This window comes from Lolium perenne, chromosome 7, assembly GCF_019359855.2.
Source record: "Lolium perenne isolate Kyuss_39 chromosome 7, Kyuss_2.0, whole genome shotgun sequence".
NCBI classification, from domain to species: Eukaryota; Viridiplantae; Streptophyta; class Magnoliopsida; order Poales; family Poaceae; genus Lolium; species Lolium perenne.
The window spans coordinates 21,262,645-21,279,570 of record NC_067250.2 but is presented as its reverse complement, the minus strand read 5'-3'; the positions used below and the strand labels follow the sequence as shown (position 1 = coordinate 21,279,570).

General features: G+C 47.1%; 1 protein-coding gene across 1 annotated transcript; it reads left to right on the top strand.

The window, feature by feature from the left end:
- Window positions 1-6,711: 6,711 nt before the first annotated feature.
- Window positions 6,712-9,178, top strand: LOC127311197 (protochlorophyllide-dependent translocon component 52, chloroplastic). Its single transcript, XM_071823331.1, has 7 exons — window positions 6,712-7,278; window positions 7,371-7,558; window positions 7,650-7,794; window positions 7,877-8,035; window positions 8,129-8,320; window positions 8,404-8,591; window positions 8,704-9,178. The coding sequence occupies exons 1-7, from the start codon at window positions 6,784-6,786 to the stop codon at window positions 8,960-8,962; spliced, it is 1,626 nt and encodes a 541-aa protein (XP_071679432.1). The 5' UTR covers window positions 6,712-6,783; the 3' UTR covers window positions 8,963-9,178.
- Window positions 9,179-16,926: the final 7,748 nt, after the last annotated feature.

Genomic DNA, 16,926 nt, shown 5'->3' with positions numbered 1-16,926 from the left:
GCCAAATTGAAGGAGTGATCCCACATCTTGTAGATGGGGGTTTATCAATTCTTCAATACCCAGATGATACAATTTTATTTATGGAACATGATCTCGATAAAGCTCGAAATTTAAAGCTAATATTGGCAGCTTTTGAGCATTTATTGGAACTCAAAATAAACTTCCATAAATGTGAATTGCTCTGCTTTGGCAAGGCTCGGGACTCAGTCGCCGAATATTCGGAGCTATTTGGCTGTGGGTAAGAGCAGTTTCCTATCAACTATCTGGGCATCCCGATTCATTATCGGAGATTAACTATGGCTGGGTGGAAACTAGTCGAGGAGAGACTTCAGAAGAGACTTAGTAGTTGGAAAGGTAAAATGCTATCCCTTGAAGGAAGACTGGTTCTCATTAATGCAGTACTCACCAACATGGTGATGTATATGATATCCTTCTTCATCTTGCAAAAAGGTGTGTTATACAAGCTCGACTACTACAAATTGAGATTTTTTGGCAAAGGAATAGCGAAAATAAATAAATATTGACTGGTCAAGTGATCTGTCGTAGGCCGACCTAGAGATATGGGTGGGCTAGGGGTTCATGACCTTGAGGTCAAGAACTCGGCCTTGTCAGGTAAATGACTTTTTAAGCTTCTAACCGAACATGGCATATGGCAGACCGTGGTTAAAAGAAAGTACATGGGCAAGAAAGCGTTATCCTAGATCCTTTGGAAACGGAGACACTCGCATTTCTGGGCTGGCCTAATGGCAACGAAGAAATTTTTCTTTAGATATGGTACTTTCAGTATTAAGGATGGATCGCAGATACGGTTCTGGGAGGATACATGGCTAGGGAATATGCCTCTCTCTAAACAATATCCTGCGTTATACAACATTGTTCATCGGAAAAGTGATACCATTGCATTAGTAATGGCAACCTCACCTCCGACAGTGACGTTTAGACAGAATTTGATCGGTCCGAGACTTCTTGCATGGAATGCCTTACAATCCAATAGAAAGTTCTCTGTAAGTTCATTATACAATGCAATTATCCAACCGAAAATACCAGTTGATAAAAACAAGAAGATTTGGAAGATGAAAATACCTCTTAAAATTAAAGATTTTTTTTGGTATTTACATCGAGGAGTAATCCTAACCAAAGATAATCTTGTGAAACGCAATTGGCATGGGAGTATGCAGTGTGTTTTCTGTCATCACGACAAGACGATTAAACACTTGTTCTTCCAATATCGCTTTGTCAGGTCTATATGGTCATGCATCCAAGTAGCTTCTGACCTGTATCCCCCGACTAGTGTGACCAATATCTTCGGTAATTGGATTCATGGTTCCATCACACATTTAAAACGTTTATTAGGGTGGGACGCTTGCCATTATATGGTCGCTATGGCTGTGTAGAAATGACAAAAAATTTAATGATAAAAATGTTTCTCTCTTGCAGGTTATCTACAAATATACCGTTACTCTTCGTTCGTGGTCTGCACTGCAGAAGGTGGAGAATCGCGACCTTTTTACGGAGGTCTATACACGGTTGGAGGACACGACGAGGGATACTTTTTCCCTACACGGGTGACAGATAATCTACGAATTGGGCCTCCGTCTTCATCTTAGGCGTCTTACATTTGCTCATGTTTATTAAGTAATTCGCCTTTTATCGAGCACTACAGACTTTTGAGACTTGTAGAACGGATGTGTGCGTCTTAGTTATACCGGGTGTAATTGCTTATCATAAGTACTAAAGCGCCCATTATAAAAAATCAAATTTCTACATGCATAGCGAGAAAATCAGCAAACTCTGCAGACACCTAGTAATCAAGCTTCGCAACAGGACCCTACATGGTCGGAGGAACGCCCTTGGTGGAAGACATGCATTTCCATTGTCCAAGATTCGTTGAGCACATGGGGTAATCCTTCCTGAGAGCATCTCCACTCGTCTCCCCGACGAGGTCCCCGAGCGATGTTTTTTCCATCCGGACGGCGTAAATCGGTCCAGTCGCGCCACCGGTTCCTCGTTTTCGTCCGGATTTGGCCCTTCATCCATCCGGCGAGCCCACGCCAACCCCGGTCCCCCGGGGCGCGCTCGGGGACTACGGACGAAAGATTTTGGCGCGAAACGTCGTGTGGACCCGCGTAGTCGGCGACAGGAAAACCAAATCTTGTCGATTTTCCCTCCAATTTGCTTGCATATCCCCATTCCCTCCAATTTGCTTGCATATCCCCATTCTCTCCCGCCGAATTTGTCCATTCTCCTCCTTGTCTTCTAGTTCCAGTTCCCGGCGTCGTCTTCTCGTCCACCACCGCTCTCCTCCTCGTCTTCTCGTCCACCACAATGCCGCCGAAGGCGACGACGAGGAAGCCGCGGGCGAAGAATGAGCGGCCGCCGGGCATGACGAACGACGAGTGGGCGGCGGACGAGAAACGGCGCGAGGTGGAAACAAGCGGCAGGGCGGAGAGGGTGAAAAAAGCCGCCGCCAAGAGGGCGGCGGCGGCGGCCCACGAACAAGCGCGGAAGATCAGCATGGCCATGAGCGGCGGCGGCGCCATGTTTCCCGGCCAATGGCCGACGCAAGGTACAACCAGTTCCCCGTCATCCTTCTCCCCTTCGATGTACTCGCCGTCGCCGCCTGCCATGTTCCAAGAGGGCTCCTACGTCCAACCATCCAGGTTCACGCCGTCGCCGCCCGAGCTTGACGTCGGCAGCGGCGGCCAGTTCGAGGGCACCTCGCCGGCCCTGCGACGAGGGCCGCTCCCGTTCGGTGCGATGGCGGCGCCGAACGAAGAGGAGATCCACGAGATGATCACCTCCGGCTCCATGGCCGCCGCTGCGAGCCCGGGGTTCTTCACGCAAGAGGAGGTGAGGGCGACGGCAGCTGTCGCGGCGCGCAACGAGTATGTGGAGGATGTGGCCGACAGAAGCCAAGCCGTCGAAGAAGAAGACGAAGAAGAAGAACAGCCAACTCAAGCCGCCGCCAACCTGTCGAAGGGGAAGAAGAAGAGGAAGAAGGACTCGCCGCCTGCTGAACCGCGTATCAAATGGACGCCGAAGGAAGAGGAGTGCCTCGCCGAACCTTGGATGGCCGTGTCCATGAACGGCATAACCGGGGCCAATCAGTCGTTCGACACATATTGGCTTCGAGTGAAGCAGGCGTACGACGAATGCAAACTCGTCGATCCCTACTTCAACAAGACGAACATGAACGTGTACCGGGGAGACAAGGCAATGGCCACCCATTGGGGGCTCATGCAGACAGCGTGCAGCAAATGGCATGGCATACAGGAGGAGGCCGAAGAACGGCCGATCAGCGGCCACGACTTGGAGCAAAAGGTATGCTCCATCGACCCTGCATCGCCGAGGTTAGCTGTGCACCGTGTACATCGTCGTGAGCTGACCCGTATCGCCGTGCTCTTTTTCCCCAGCTGCGCCGTGCTTTGGACATGTACACGGACGACACCGGCATGCAGTTCAAGTTCCTGAACGTCTACGCCCGCCTCGAGAACTGCGAGAAGTGGAAGGAAGTCCGCACGACCCTCTCGAAGAGCAAGACCGAGCAGTACAACCCCGACGCTCCGGCGGCTGGCGCGGCGGAAGGGCGCCCTGAACTCGGCCAGAAGAAGCTCAAAGAGCTAAAAAAGACGGGCAATCCCGCCGACAGGATGCAGGCGTCGATCGACAAGTGCTGGGCCGACTTGAGGTCGCACGCCGACGGGAGGAACGACAAGTTCGACGGCAGGTGGCGGGAGATGCTCGCCAACCAAGGCGTCCGGATCGCCCTGCTGAAGACGACGGCGGCGGCGAAGAAGAGGAACACAGACTTGGCGTTCCTGATGGGCAGCGGCAACATGGAACTGATGGACGAGGAGACGAGGAATTGGTACCAGGGCCACCGCAGCGACATTCTCCGAGCCACTCCGGCCAGTCCTTCGTCGTCTCCGCCGGCTCCTACCTCGGCTTCCTCACCGTCTACCTCGTCGACTGCCACTGCTTCGACGTCCACTGCCGCTTTGTTGCCGATCGCCGCAGCCGCTTCGGCCACGGCGTGTGAGGAAACTGGTCCGTCGGACACTGCCGTGCCGGCCGGGACTGCCGATGAACCTGTTTCCGTCTAATTTCCCTCCGATCGCCGATCTGTGGCTGATCCTTTTGCTCCTTTTGCCGATCAACTGGTCGTACTTGTAGCGCGGGACGATGCTTTGTTTGAATTTAAACTATGTCCGCCGAACTCCGGGTGGACGACTGGAAATACGGAACTCCCCACGACTTTATTTCGTCCAATCCGGCGGTTGTTTCGTCCGGATTTCGCCGTGGGGAGCGCCAACCGAGTGGAGATGCTCTTGCCGAGCTTGCCGACAGCATCCATTGTCATTGTAACAATCCTTGACTTTCTGCCAGCTGTTCAACACTTGGTCGGAGATCTCGGCTTTGCAGCTGCCAACGCTCATGAGGTGGTTCCTTGGACGAGAGCTGTTAAACATTTTTTATTTCCACATACTCCATCTCTATTATCATCTTTCTACAAAAAGTATGAACAGACGGAGCAAGAGAGAAAAACCAAAAAAGGCGGAGCAGAACTGACGGTGAAAGAAACACTGCAGGGCAAAGCCTACACTCACGGTACTGGAGGCCGGAGCCAGCGCCCAGATGGCGAGTTCGTCTCCGATCTACTCGAGGACATGGGATACATACCGCTTCCTTGCCATCTAACTGACCGCCTAGGCAACAACAATTGCACCAAGAATAATTCCACTCGAATTCAATAACGAGAGCAAATCAGCTCGATACCGAGGGTACTCAGCCTAGCTCAGAACAGCAAGCCAGGAAAGAAGTACAACACGTCTGCAACACATGCGATCAGTTCCCCACGTCTCTCAGTCCCACGGGTTGTGATAGGACTCCACTCCAAATGCCATGTTGAACCATGGCAAATAACTTTCTTTGTCTCTCTTCCTTCCTCGCTTTCACATTTTGCAACAACTAAATATGGTACACCCTAGGCTACTCTATCCACCTTTCATAACATGTTGGTTTACTGGGCATCTATGTAGTCCATTTCACAAGTCGTTGTGCTCTTAAACTGCAATAATGTTTCACTATAAATAAATGTTTCTTTTATTTTTATTATTTATCGTGTCCATGAGCAGGAAGCATGTGGTTCCTATCTAGGACCGGCACATATTTTCTCTTGTGAATATTTTGTATAAAGCTTCAGTTATCATATTTTTATAATATATGTACTCCCTCCGTTTATAGAAAAGATGTCGGAAATTTATTTAAATTCAGATATATAGAAAGATGTCAGAAGTTTCTGTGCTCCTCTTTATAAAGCTTCAGTTATCTCATTTTCTGTGCATGCTGTAGTGTTTCCGTTTTGTCTATACCTTCCTTAATTCTTGTGCCTTGGTCCATTGTTGTCGGGTGGTTTGTTTACGTTTTGTTTTCTTATTTTTATATTTAAAATCATTCAGATTTTATTCGTGCAATATGTGAGCATATATTGAAGCCTGGAAAACTATTATTTTGCAGCGTGTGAAGATAATTTTCACTGATATGAACATTCGGTGAAACTCTTTCATTTTTTTTCTAAATCACATGAATATTTTATAGTAATAAGTGAGCAATTATTTTGTACTCTCTCTATTTTCCTACCAATGAACATTTTTAAACTGCACAATTTTTTTTATTTTCCAGTATAAACATTTTAAAAGCCTCGTAAGCAATTATTTTGAATTGTATGAACTTTCTAAAACTTCGTCAACACATTAGTTGATGTGTATGAATGGGCCGAGCCCATAGAGAGTATATAAGGTACGCATATGCTTTGATCGACGCTACAAGGGTGCTCCTATTCTCAGCATGCGCCCGCTTCTGTTATTCGTGCCCCTATAGTCATTTCCCTACTAGTGGGTGCTCCTATTCCCAACCAGACGCAGGATGGAAGGATGCCTTGCCCGTGTCCGCCCCCACTTCCGTTAGTCGTGCCCCTATAGTCATTTCCCTACTAGTGGGTGCTCCTATTCCTAGCCAGACGCGGGATGGAAGGACGCCTTGCCCGTGTCCGCCCTCTTGTTGGGCCGATCTAGGTAATTAAGCTTCTTCTCTAGTTTTTCTCTTTCTTATTATCTGTTTTTTTTAAAAGAAAATAGCAATTCAGGATTGAAAAAGCATTCAAAATTTAAAAATATCCCTATTTGAAAATGTTCAAATAAAAAATGTTAAAATTTTAAAACTGTCCAACCTGTAACAAGTTCAAAATTGAAAAACGTGCAAATTTAAAAATGTTCAGCAACAACAACGTAAAGCCTTTTTTGTAAGTAGGTTAGGGTAGATTAGATATGAAATCCAACGAAAACAGAAGGAAAAAATGTTCACTTAACCAATATCATATCCGCTACTGTATCCGTCGCTCGACCAATATTTACATCTACATCCATATCCAATAGATTTTAAAAAAAACATATCACGCCCTCATAAATGGATTCGGATGCGAATCTTGAGCGGAAATTATCGTTAGCATCTACCCCGACTGCATCCCTACCGCCGTGGCCCAAGTTACTAACGGAGTAACGGTCACAAAGGGCGACATGTAGGGTTTTTCCCGTACAAGCGCAACGATGCTCAGAGCTTTGCAGGCTGGACTGGCAAGCCGTAAGGGTATCCCTGTTCCCATGGACAACCAAACGTGGGTGGGGTCGACAGACGAGGCCAATGAATGCACCATCAAATAATGTAGCGAGACTTGAATTTGCGATCACTCGCCGAGTAGTCCGCCCCCTCCGGTCGCCAAGCTCCATGAATCCCCTTGCCCTCCTCCTCGTCCCGCGCGCATGCCCTTCGCTCCCGCTCCACACCTCTGCCCCGGTGCCCAACAGCACCAGAGCAGCCCGCCTCGCGCCTGCGCCCGCGCCCGCGCCCGCGCGGGGGCAGCAGGCCGCTCGGTTGTCGTTCTCGGTCTCGGCCATGGTGGCGCCGCCGTCGCCCCGTGGAGGTGACGAGGTGGAGCGGTTCAACTGGATGGACCAGTGGTACCCGTTTGCCCCCGTCTGCGACCTCGACCCCGGCGCGCCCCACGGCAAGACCGTGCTGGGTCTCCGCGTCGTCGCCTGGCACGACCGCGCCGTCAACCAGTGGCGCGTGTTCGACGACACGTGCCCGCACCGCCTGGCGCCGCTCTCCGAGGGCCGGATCGACCACAAGGGCCGCCTCCAGTGCGTCTACCACGGCTGGTGCTTCGACGGCAGCGGCTCCTGCCAGTTCATCCCCCAGGCGCCCGCCCTCGGCCCGCCTGTAATGACACGCCCGCCCGCCATCGGTCGCTGCTCCTCCTCCTCCGATGATTTTCTTGACTGGTCGATTCTTGGCTGCTGTGTCGCGCGCAGGTGCACAAGAACAACAAGGCGTGCGTGGCGTCGTACCCGAGCGTGGTGCAGAACAACATCTTGTGGTTCTACCCGAGGGCGGACGCGGAACACCGGGACGTGCTGCAGAGGAAGCGGCCGCCCTTTATTCCGGAGATCGACGACCCCTCCTTCGCTACCATGTTCACCATCAGGGACCTCTCCTACGGGTAAACCAAACCAATACGCTTCCGTTATCAACCTCCTCCTTTGCTCCCTCCCCTACCCTCCCCTGCTGATAGATCGTTGATTATTTTGCAGGTACGATGTGTTGCTGGAGAACTTCATGGACCCCGTCCACGTCCCCTACGCGCACAAGGTGCTGCTTGGAAAACCCGCAGCAACTGCACTCGGTCCTGACATGGGAATGGTTGGCAAGCTTCACAACAAGGAAGACCCCGGAAGATATGATGCCCCCCTGCCCTCACATGACATGACCGCCTCCAATTGAGTTTACTGATTGGGACTTCTTACTTCTTCTCTTCACAGTTGAGTTCGACACAGAGGGTGGCGGGCCGATAAGGATGAAGATAGAGGAGGCCAACGTGGACGGGTTCCTGTCCCCGCAGGACAACGGCGGATACTACCGCTACGCCGCGCCGTGCACCTTCTACGGCTCGCCGCTTCCCTGGGACGCCCAGGGAGAGGTATTTGTATGGATTGTATCTGTTTCCCATTAATTGTTGCAGATGATCCACAACTTCACCTTGGTTTGGTTTGGTTTGATTTTGTTTGGACAGGACAAGAAGAGAAAGAAGCCTCACTTCATGCACGTGTTCATCTGCATCCCCGTGGCGCCGGGAAGGAGCAGGGTGATCACCGCCTTCCCGAGGAACTTCGGCCTCTGGCTGGACAACATCATACCACGGTGGTTCCACCACATTGGGCAGAACGCCATCTTGGACTCGGACACCTACATCCTCCACATCGAGGTCAACCATGATTCCTCAGCTCAGGCTCAGCCACCGGAATTCTAAAATTCTTCTCATGGTCCATCCTTCTTGTTCAATTTCAGGAGCGAAACTTCGCTGCCGCCGGCCTTGAAAACTGGCACAGAGCTGTCTACTTGCCTACGTCGTCGGACACCATGGTGATCGCCTTCAGGAGGTGGTTCAGGGAGCACTGCAAGAACCAGATCGGCTGGCCGGCCACCACTGTCGATCAGCTCCCGGCGACTCCAACTAAAGACAAGCTCATGGACAGGTACTAGTACTAAAGCTACGTACCATTCCGCTTCTTCAGTCTTCACTGCAACCTGAAGCTCGGAACATCTGAGTGATCTTCTGAAATCTGAACGGCGTGCGCGCGCGCGCAGGTACTGGTCACACGTCGCGCAGTGCAGGGCCTGCAGCGCAGCGCTCAAGGCCATGAAGGCGCTGGAGGTGGCCCTGCAGCTCGCGGCAGTCGCAGTCGTCGGGTTCCTCGCCGTCGACAAGGGGACACTGGTAACGTCGGCCGCGCATAAAACCGCCGCCGTGTCGTTATCTGTGTTTTGCTTTGCTGCCTCCCGCTGCCTCGCGAGCTTCATCCACAGCAATTTCTATTTTCAGGATTACGTCCATGCTTACAAATAAAGATATATCCTCTCACTTCTTTCTGAATAAAACAATGGGATTTGCTAGTTCTTCGCTAGATGAGAGCTAGCTTTAATGCTCAGTTAGTTTGAGGTTTGTTGGATTGTTTTGTGTGTCAACATTCGTGCCTATGGTTGTTTTTTTATCTTTTGCTTGTAACTGTTGTAGTCTGGCCCTTTATTTACTATTGGGCCGTTGTATGAGCCTTTTCTTCCAGCGTTGTTCGGGCATTATCGTCAGGTCAAGATTACTTTGGGCCGGCACAAAAAAATCATAAAAAAATAGCCATAGAGAAATTGCCCGTTGGCATGTTTTTTTACACGCCCGAACTCTCTAGTAGAGAAAATACTAATAACCACTCGTGCCTACGTATATTTTATCATGACTCAAATTATTATGAGCCCACTTTAGCATACGTGTGGTGGATTCCTTCATCGCTATGGTACTTCCATGGTGGAAGCCAAAGGAGGCAAAGCCGAGATTTACCACAACCTCTTCAAATAAGGTCTGCGTACACCATCTTCAGTTATGTCACTTTGTTGGGCTCTTCCTCTTGGCCGGCCATGGAAGCGAATGGAAGATATGGAGGTGTTGATACTCGTTTTGGGCAGATGGCTAATCAAGAACATAATTCGGTGTTCGGCGTGACAGATATATTGCTCATTTAGGAGACATCATGTCCACCAGATCAAGTTGTTCCATGATCCGGCTTGATAGCCGATTATGTTGGCAGTCAGAGGTGATCTCGAGGATCGATATATGAAGGCTTCCATTAGATCTCCTTTAAGATGACCTCAAATGAAGAAGTGATATAAACAAAAGTTGTGCGCCTCGTCGAAACAAGCAACTTTGGTTTTTGAGTCATCGCGATCCGAGCTAGTATGCAACTTGTGGAGCCAAAATACAGCTGAAACCTGAATTACCGAGTTTGAGGCGCTCGACCATAAAGGGCTCTAAGGTCAGGCGCGAGCTGAGGCTGGGGCTGAGACAGAAAGTCGGAATTGATCGTTTTTCTTGCGACCTCAATTTAATAATCAAGATTAGCTCGGATGGAAAAGTGGTCAACATGAAAGTTCTTCGTTTTTTCGAGACGAACAACTTTGTTGTTTACGATATTTTGATTTGAGGTCGTTTACTGCCTCAAAGTTGCCACACAAAGTACTGCCAGTTTTAAACCGAACAGTTTTGAAAAGTTCGGTCCAAGCCATCCGAGTTAGACCCGAACTAGGGTTTTGGACGTGAATCCAACCCTATTTCTTGCACGGAAAGTCCAGCCGCTCCTTATATACTTGAGGGGTGCAGGCCGATTGAACCAACACCAATCGAACAAACACATCTACTACTTTTTCGTGTTCATCTACTTTTATCTCTCTCCCCTTGTATTTTTCTTCTCGTTCTTCGTTGTTCTTCAGGATTGGAGGCTGCGAATCCACGAGGTCCTAGGGGCGGTCAGGCCGACCTAGGGCAGCCCATAGCCGCCGCAAGCCCTGACGGGGTCCCTCCCGGGCGAGTGGGGTTTCGGGTCTACAAAAGAGCCCGCCGGACTGTCTTGCGTATCGCGCTTCCGGCGAGCCTCCCTCGGCGTGTGCTGCCGCGCATCGCGCTCGGCGTCGAGGGTACACGGCAACGTGTTCATGTGCGAACACACTTTTTGGCGACTCCGCTGGGGACGAAGCTTCGAACGGTCTCCAGCCCGTTCTTGCTACGAAAAGATCGTCATCAAGAGGCTGCAATCTACAACGGTATCATGAATCCCCAATCTCCTTATGTAGATGCAAACAGCTCTTATATTGATGTTGCTAGATCCTCTGATATATATACTGTATCGACTAACCCTAGATCTTACTATGTGCAAAAGCCGATGCGAAATAATATCCATACTCTTAGCAACTTGCAACATATAAATTCGAGTTCTCATGCATCGGCATCCCCAGAAGTTCATATGCCGATGAACAACATGATGACTTCAGTTAATCAATATGAAATACCCAATGTTAAAAATTTCAGTAGCTTGCAAGATAGTGTTTCATCGTTTTATTCATCGGTAGATAGTTCAGAATATATTGTTTCACCTGCATGCATGCCGATGGATAGGGAAATTGGACATGTTACTACTAGCTATTTGGCCAATTACCCTGAACCATCATATGTTGCACCTTATGTTACTAACTTTTCAGCACCACATGCAACTGGAGATATCCATAATTCGGCTCCACACCTCCACAATGGTTATAGCCGAATAAGTGGAGATTCAATAGAAGCCCAGGTGCCATCATCTATTGGTGTAGCGTATGAGAACAATGATTGGAAGGGAAAACTTGCAGCTGAGTTCAAGAAGCTTAATGCTCTTCACCTAGGATTACAAGAAAGACCACATGATATCGCAGCAATACAAGCGTATGAGGCATACAAAAAGAGACGTGAAGAGGAGCGCCAAGCATTCAATATCAAGTTTTGTCCCGCACAGTTGCCAGATTTCGGCAAGACATCATTGCCGAAAGAAACAGAGCACATAGGGGGGCAAACCTATCCAAGTTGGGCTGAGGCAAAAGCAAAATTTATGGCCCATACAAAGAAAGCCAAGCCAATGCTCACAGGTAATAGTGTCGGCGACTTCACCACGCCGACTTTTGAGGAATTGCCAGCAGAATATCGACAAGCTTATGAAGTACTAAGAAAGAGGCGCAACGAGGAATTTGAGGAGCGTAAGAGGAAACTTGAGAAAAAGTATGAAGATGAAGATTTGCATGAGTTTCTTGCAAGCCTCAAAAAAGATCACCAAGACAATATTACTCAAGTTGAAAAAATCAAGTCCCTTCCTCCATGTAGTGAACAAGTTGAACCCTCTGCAAAACCAAAGCAAGAAGAAGAAGATTTGCAAAGTAATAAGATCCATGAAGAAAATAAAGATGGTTCTGCTAGTATGGTTAATTCGGTTATTGAAAGAGCTGAATCAAAAAATACATGTGCTGAATCTATTGAATCAAGAGATGCAAGCTTCAGTGAAAAAGATCATGGGGCAACCATGCTTGATTTTTATGGATGCACAGGAGTTTACATGTTGCCCTATGAATTGCATGCCAAAGAAGTTAATGAGCATGAACGACAAGAAAATATAGCCGAACAATGTTCGGTTGAGAAAGAGCATCAAAGTAAAGGAGCACATGATCCAGGAAAACATGAAGACAAGGCGTTAGAAAATCATCCAAAGGTGGGGCAAGTTATTGTTCATGACATACAACCATCTTGTTCTACTAACGTCTTCAAAGAGGTATCTCTAGCAAATAATTTATTTATTTTCAGATTTGGTCAAAAATATATTGTTCATGCATCTATTAGCAATAGTTTTAGAAGAAACATTCAAAGACCAATCGTGAACTGTAAATTATTTGTTAGCAGTAAAATGGTTACTAGGCATATCGGTCAACATGTTGTGCCATTTAGAGAGACCGATATTGACAAATTATCACAGCCAAGGCTTTCCACATTGTTTCATTTGGATTTTATATCTACATGGGTAGCTTTGCTTACTTCATACTTGGCTTACATTTGGTCTCAAGTGAGACATGTGTGTTATAACTATTTTGGTTTCAGAAATTCAAAGCCAAGGTTAGTGTCTTGTGATAAAGCTGATGCTTGTATAACAACTTACTCAAACACATCGGAAAAAGAGTGTGAAAATCAACACGTAACTAAATGGGGTGATGTAAAATCTGAACCATTTGGTTGCTTACTTTCAAAGCCATTCTCACAGCAAGATCGGCTGGAAAATAAAATGTGTACCTTTAGTTTGAGCATGTGTGTATTGCTGAAGAGTGATTATATCAGAATTCTTGATCACAATGTTGAGCCATTAGTACAAGGACGAATCTATTGCAAGTTGCATGATTCGTTTCAGCACATTACTCAGAATTGCATCATGTTCCATCAAATAGTACAATCGGCCATTAATAAAGGACGATTGAAATTTGTTGAAACAAAAACAGATGGCCAATCTAATTCGATTGGTCTTGATGGCAAAAATTTATTGCATCGGTTACCTATAGCCGATTCATATGATGATGAGAACGTACACACTAGAGATAATGGGATCACACTCTCAAGTAAAGAAATTATTCAAGAGCATATTAAAGACATTCTTGGAGCTGGGTGTTCTATTGAAGCTACACCAAGGACATCAAGCACTGGGGGGCAACAACGAAATTCAAAGATCAATGGATGCAAAAGGAACCATGACAAAGGCCATGATAAGAACAAGGGTAAGAAAACTAAAGTCACTTTCGCAGAGTTATTGGAGAAATATAAGAAGGAGAGTGAAGCAAGGAGTTCTTATCGGCCAAGTATTGCAAAGTCATCAAGATCACCCCCAAGGCGAAAGTGTAAAGACCGGGATTGGCAATGGGAGAAGTTCAATGCAGCAGCTTCGTATCCTCCCTATGGGCCACGAATGCCAATGTCATGGATACCTCCTTACGCTGATTGTTATCCATATCCATCATGGGATAGGTATGGCCCAAGGGCACATTATGTGTCTTACTATAGATCATCTAACCAAAATTATGCATCTCCAAGAAGGTCAAAATCTGAACAACAATCACATGTCAAAGACCGTTTCAATAAAAAGGAATCGGTTAGGAGCTCAACGAACAAGAAGAAGACGATCAAGCAAGTCTATCAAGTGAAAAAGGATAACCGTAAGTGTGATGTTTCAGATTCGGTATCAAATAAAAAAGAGCCGGTCAAGTTGACCTTGGCTACAGAAGACAAAGAGATGAAGCAAGTAAATGCTGGAGCTCGAAGTGCCAAATCTGAACAAATAAAGTTGAAACTACCAGAGGCCAAGGAAGAAACGCTAGTGTGCAAAACTAAATCACAGCCGGGCTGCCCACTCGGCTTAACAAGCTGGCAAGAGAGAAAGCTGAAACGGCTTAGTGCCGCAAAGCTGAAGACAAAGAACATGGCATGGGTCCCTAAGGGAGGACCTCAAAGAAAGGAGGATGTGCAAGTTCCTATTGCAAGAATAACAAAAAGGATGAAAGAAGAAAATAACGAGGCTAGCAAAAGATCAATCCTGAATAGTCTATCATATAATAAGAAGTTTCGGTCAGCACATCGTCCACATTACTCAGTTCTGCCATTTATACATATGCCATATAGCATATCCCCAGGTATGACCAGTTACCCCCCATGGTCTTATTTTGAACCATGGGTGCATCATAATTCTTTACGTCATCAAAGGGTATTACCAAAACGTTATTCATTTGGTTAGTTGCAATTTTGTTGCTAATCTGAGAGGCCGAAATGTTTAGAGTTCATAATCAGAGTTGTTTTATTTTGTTTATTTCGGCTATACATACTTTGGTGGATGAATTATACAGGCCTTTGAGGCAAACAGCACATGGCCGATACTTATCCTATCGCCCTAAGAGAATTATCTAATCATGGACGATGTGTTGTGCTAACATCGTCCCTAGTCCTATTGAAACCCGAGACAAGGTATGTGTTTATTGAATATTATGCTTATGCTTTTGCAATTTGGCTTATGAATTTGTAAATCTATGAAAGGCCAAATTGTTCTAAATTTCATTGCTGGGTATTGATTATGAGCATAATATGTTTATTGATTTTGTCTCTCTAGTACCATGGAGATAGTATGATGATGCTTCAGTTTTTGAAAGCAATAGCCAATTCTTTGGTATTGTTTATTTATCTCCTACTGGTTCTATTTTCAAAGCCTCATGCCGCTTAGATTATCTTAGGCCGAATATGAAGCTTCGCTATTCGTGCTAGAACTATTTTTTTGCTATAGGTGCTACACATATTGAGGCTTCTAGTGATTCGTTGGTAGTAGTATATAAAAAATCTAAGGTTTACCAATGTTTCGACGAATCACTTAATATGTATCTTGATCAATCTCTAGATATAATTTCTACCTTAGGGTACTTTTGCATTTCTCATATATCTAGACAAGACATTTGGAATGCAAATGAGTTAGCACAACAAGCATCTGGCTACCATGTTAATCGTGGCGTTTTCATATATCTCATAAGCCGATGTTTGCTCTTGTTGTCATAGGTAAGACCGAATTAAATCCCATTAATTCGGTCACTAATGAAGGATCTAGTGCAGGTAAATAAGAAAATTGGAAAGACATATTGTTGAATATTTGCAGGATCCTAGCAAGAAGACGGACAGAGTTGTTCGGCAGATGGCTTTTAAGTGTGCATTAATGGACGATAAGCTTTATCGCCGAACAGTTGACGGTATTCTTTTGAAGTGATTGGATGAAGATCAAGCAAGGGCCGCTATGGGAGATGTACATGAACGTATTTGGGACATCCATCAATCGTCAAGATGAAGTGGTTGTTCTCAAAGGTGATTATTTGAAGTTCTACCAAGGTGGCAAACAACCTGAACATAAATGACCGATATAGAATTATCGTCCTGAGAACCAATGGCCGATGGAGTGTTGACATCGTCCTGGGCAAAAGGTGGAGAAAGTTATTTTCTGGCATGCAAGCTCTGCCAGAAAACAGGGGGGCATGTGTTGATACTCGTTTTGGGCCGATGGCTAATCAAGAACATAATTCGGTGTTCGGCGTGACAGATATATTGCTCATTTAGGAGACATCATGTCCACCATGCCAAGTTGTGCCATGATCCGGCTTGATAGCCGATTATACTAGCAGTCAGAGGTGATCTCGAGGATCGATATATGAAGGCTTCCATTAGAGCTCCTTTAAGATGACCTCAAATGAAGAAGTGATATAAACGAAAGTTGTGTGTCTCGTCGAAACGAGCAACTTTGGTTTTTGAGTCATCGCGATCCGAGTTAGTATGCAATTTGTGGAGCTAAAATACTGCTGGAACTCAAATTACCGGAGGTAGGGCGCCCGACCATAGAGGCCTCTAAGGTAGGGCGCGAGCCAAATTGGAGAAGAGACGAAAATGTCAGAATTGATATATTTTCTTGCGACCTTGATGAGACGTTCAAGATGAACTCGGATGGAAAAGCGATCAACATGAAAGTTCTTCGTTTTTTCGAGGCGAACAACTTTGTTGTTAACGAGATTTTGATTTGAGGTCGTTTACTGCCTCGAAAAGGGCCCGCAATGTGCAGATACGTTTTTTACCGAACAGTTATAGAAAGTTCGGACCAAACCATCCGAATTGGACCCAATCTAGGGTTTTGGACGTGAATCCAGCCCTTCATCTTGCACGGAAAGTCCAGTCGCCCTTTATATACATGAGGGGTGCAGGCCGATTGAACCAACACCAATCGAACAAACACATCTACTACTTTTTCGTGTTCATCTACTTTTATCTCTCTCCCCTTGTATCTTTCTTCTCGTTCTTCGTTGTTCTTCAGGATTGGAGGCTGCGAATCCACGAGGTCCTAGGGGCGGTCAGGCCGACCTAGGGCATCCCATAGCCGCCGCAAGCCCTGACGGGGTCCCTCCCGGGCGAGTGGGGTTTCGGGTCTACAAAAGAGCCCGCCGGACTGTCTTGCGTATCGCGCTTCCGGCGAGCCTCCCTCGGCGTGTGCTGCCGCGCATCGCGCTCGGCGTCGAGGGTACACGGCGACGTGTTCGTGTGCGAACAGGAGGGTGTTAGTGGTGTATAGTTCCCTATACTGTATATTCCCATATTGTGAGGGGTTTTTCTGCATATTGTACCCTTGGACATGTACTGGCCTTTGGCCCACTGTGAATACTAGTTGCTCATTCACAACATGGTATCAAAGCTCTAGGTCTAGCTTTTTGCACGCTGCAACTCCGTGCTCGATCCACGCCGCCGCCGCCGGTGATCTTTCCGGCCGCTGCTGCTCCACTTTCCTCTTTCTTCCCCTTTTTCATCAAATTTTGAGCTCAAAATCGAGCCGATTCCGACCATCTTCGGCGTCGTTCCCGGCCGACTCGCGCCGCCCCGTCCCCTGCCGGCACTGTCCCTGGCCAGCCCTCTCT

What these genes read in the sequence shown, in the direction of transcription:
- LOC127311197 (XM_071823331.1), top strand. Translation starts at nt 6,784, where the DNA reads ATGAATCCCCTTGCCCTCCTCCTCGTCCCGCGCGCATGCCCTTCGCTC. An exon ending in CGCCCGCCCTCGGCCCGCCT is followed by an intron (nt 7,279 to 7,370) that starts GTAATGACACGC and finishes TGTCGCGCGCAG; the next exon opens with GTGCACAAGAACAACAAGGC. An exon ending in CCTACATCCTCCACATCGAG is followed by an intron (nt 8,321 to 8,403) that starts GTCAACCATGAT and finishes GTTCAATTTCAG; the next exon opens with GAGCGAAACTTCGCTGCCGC.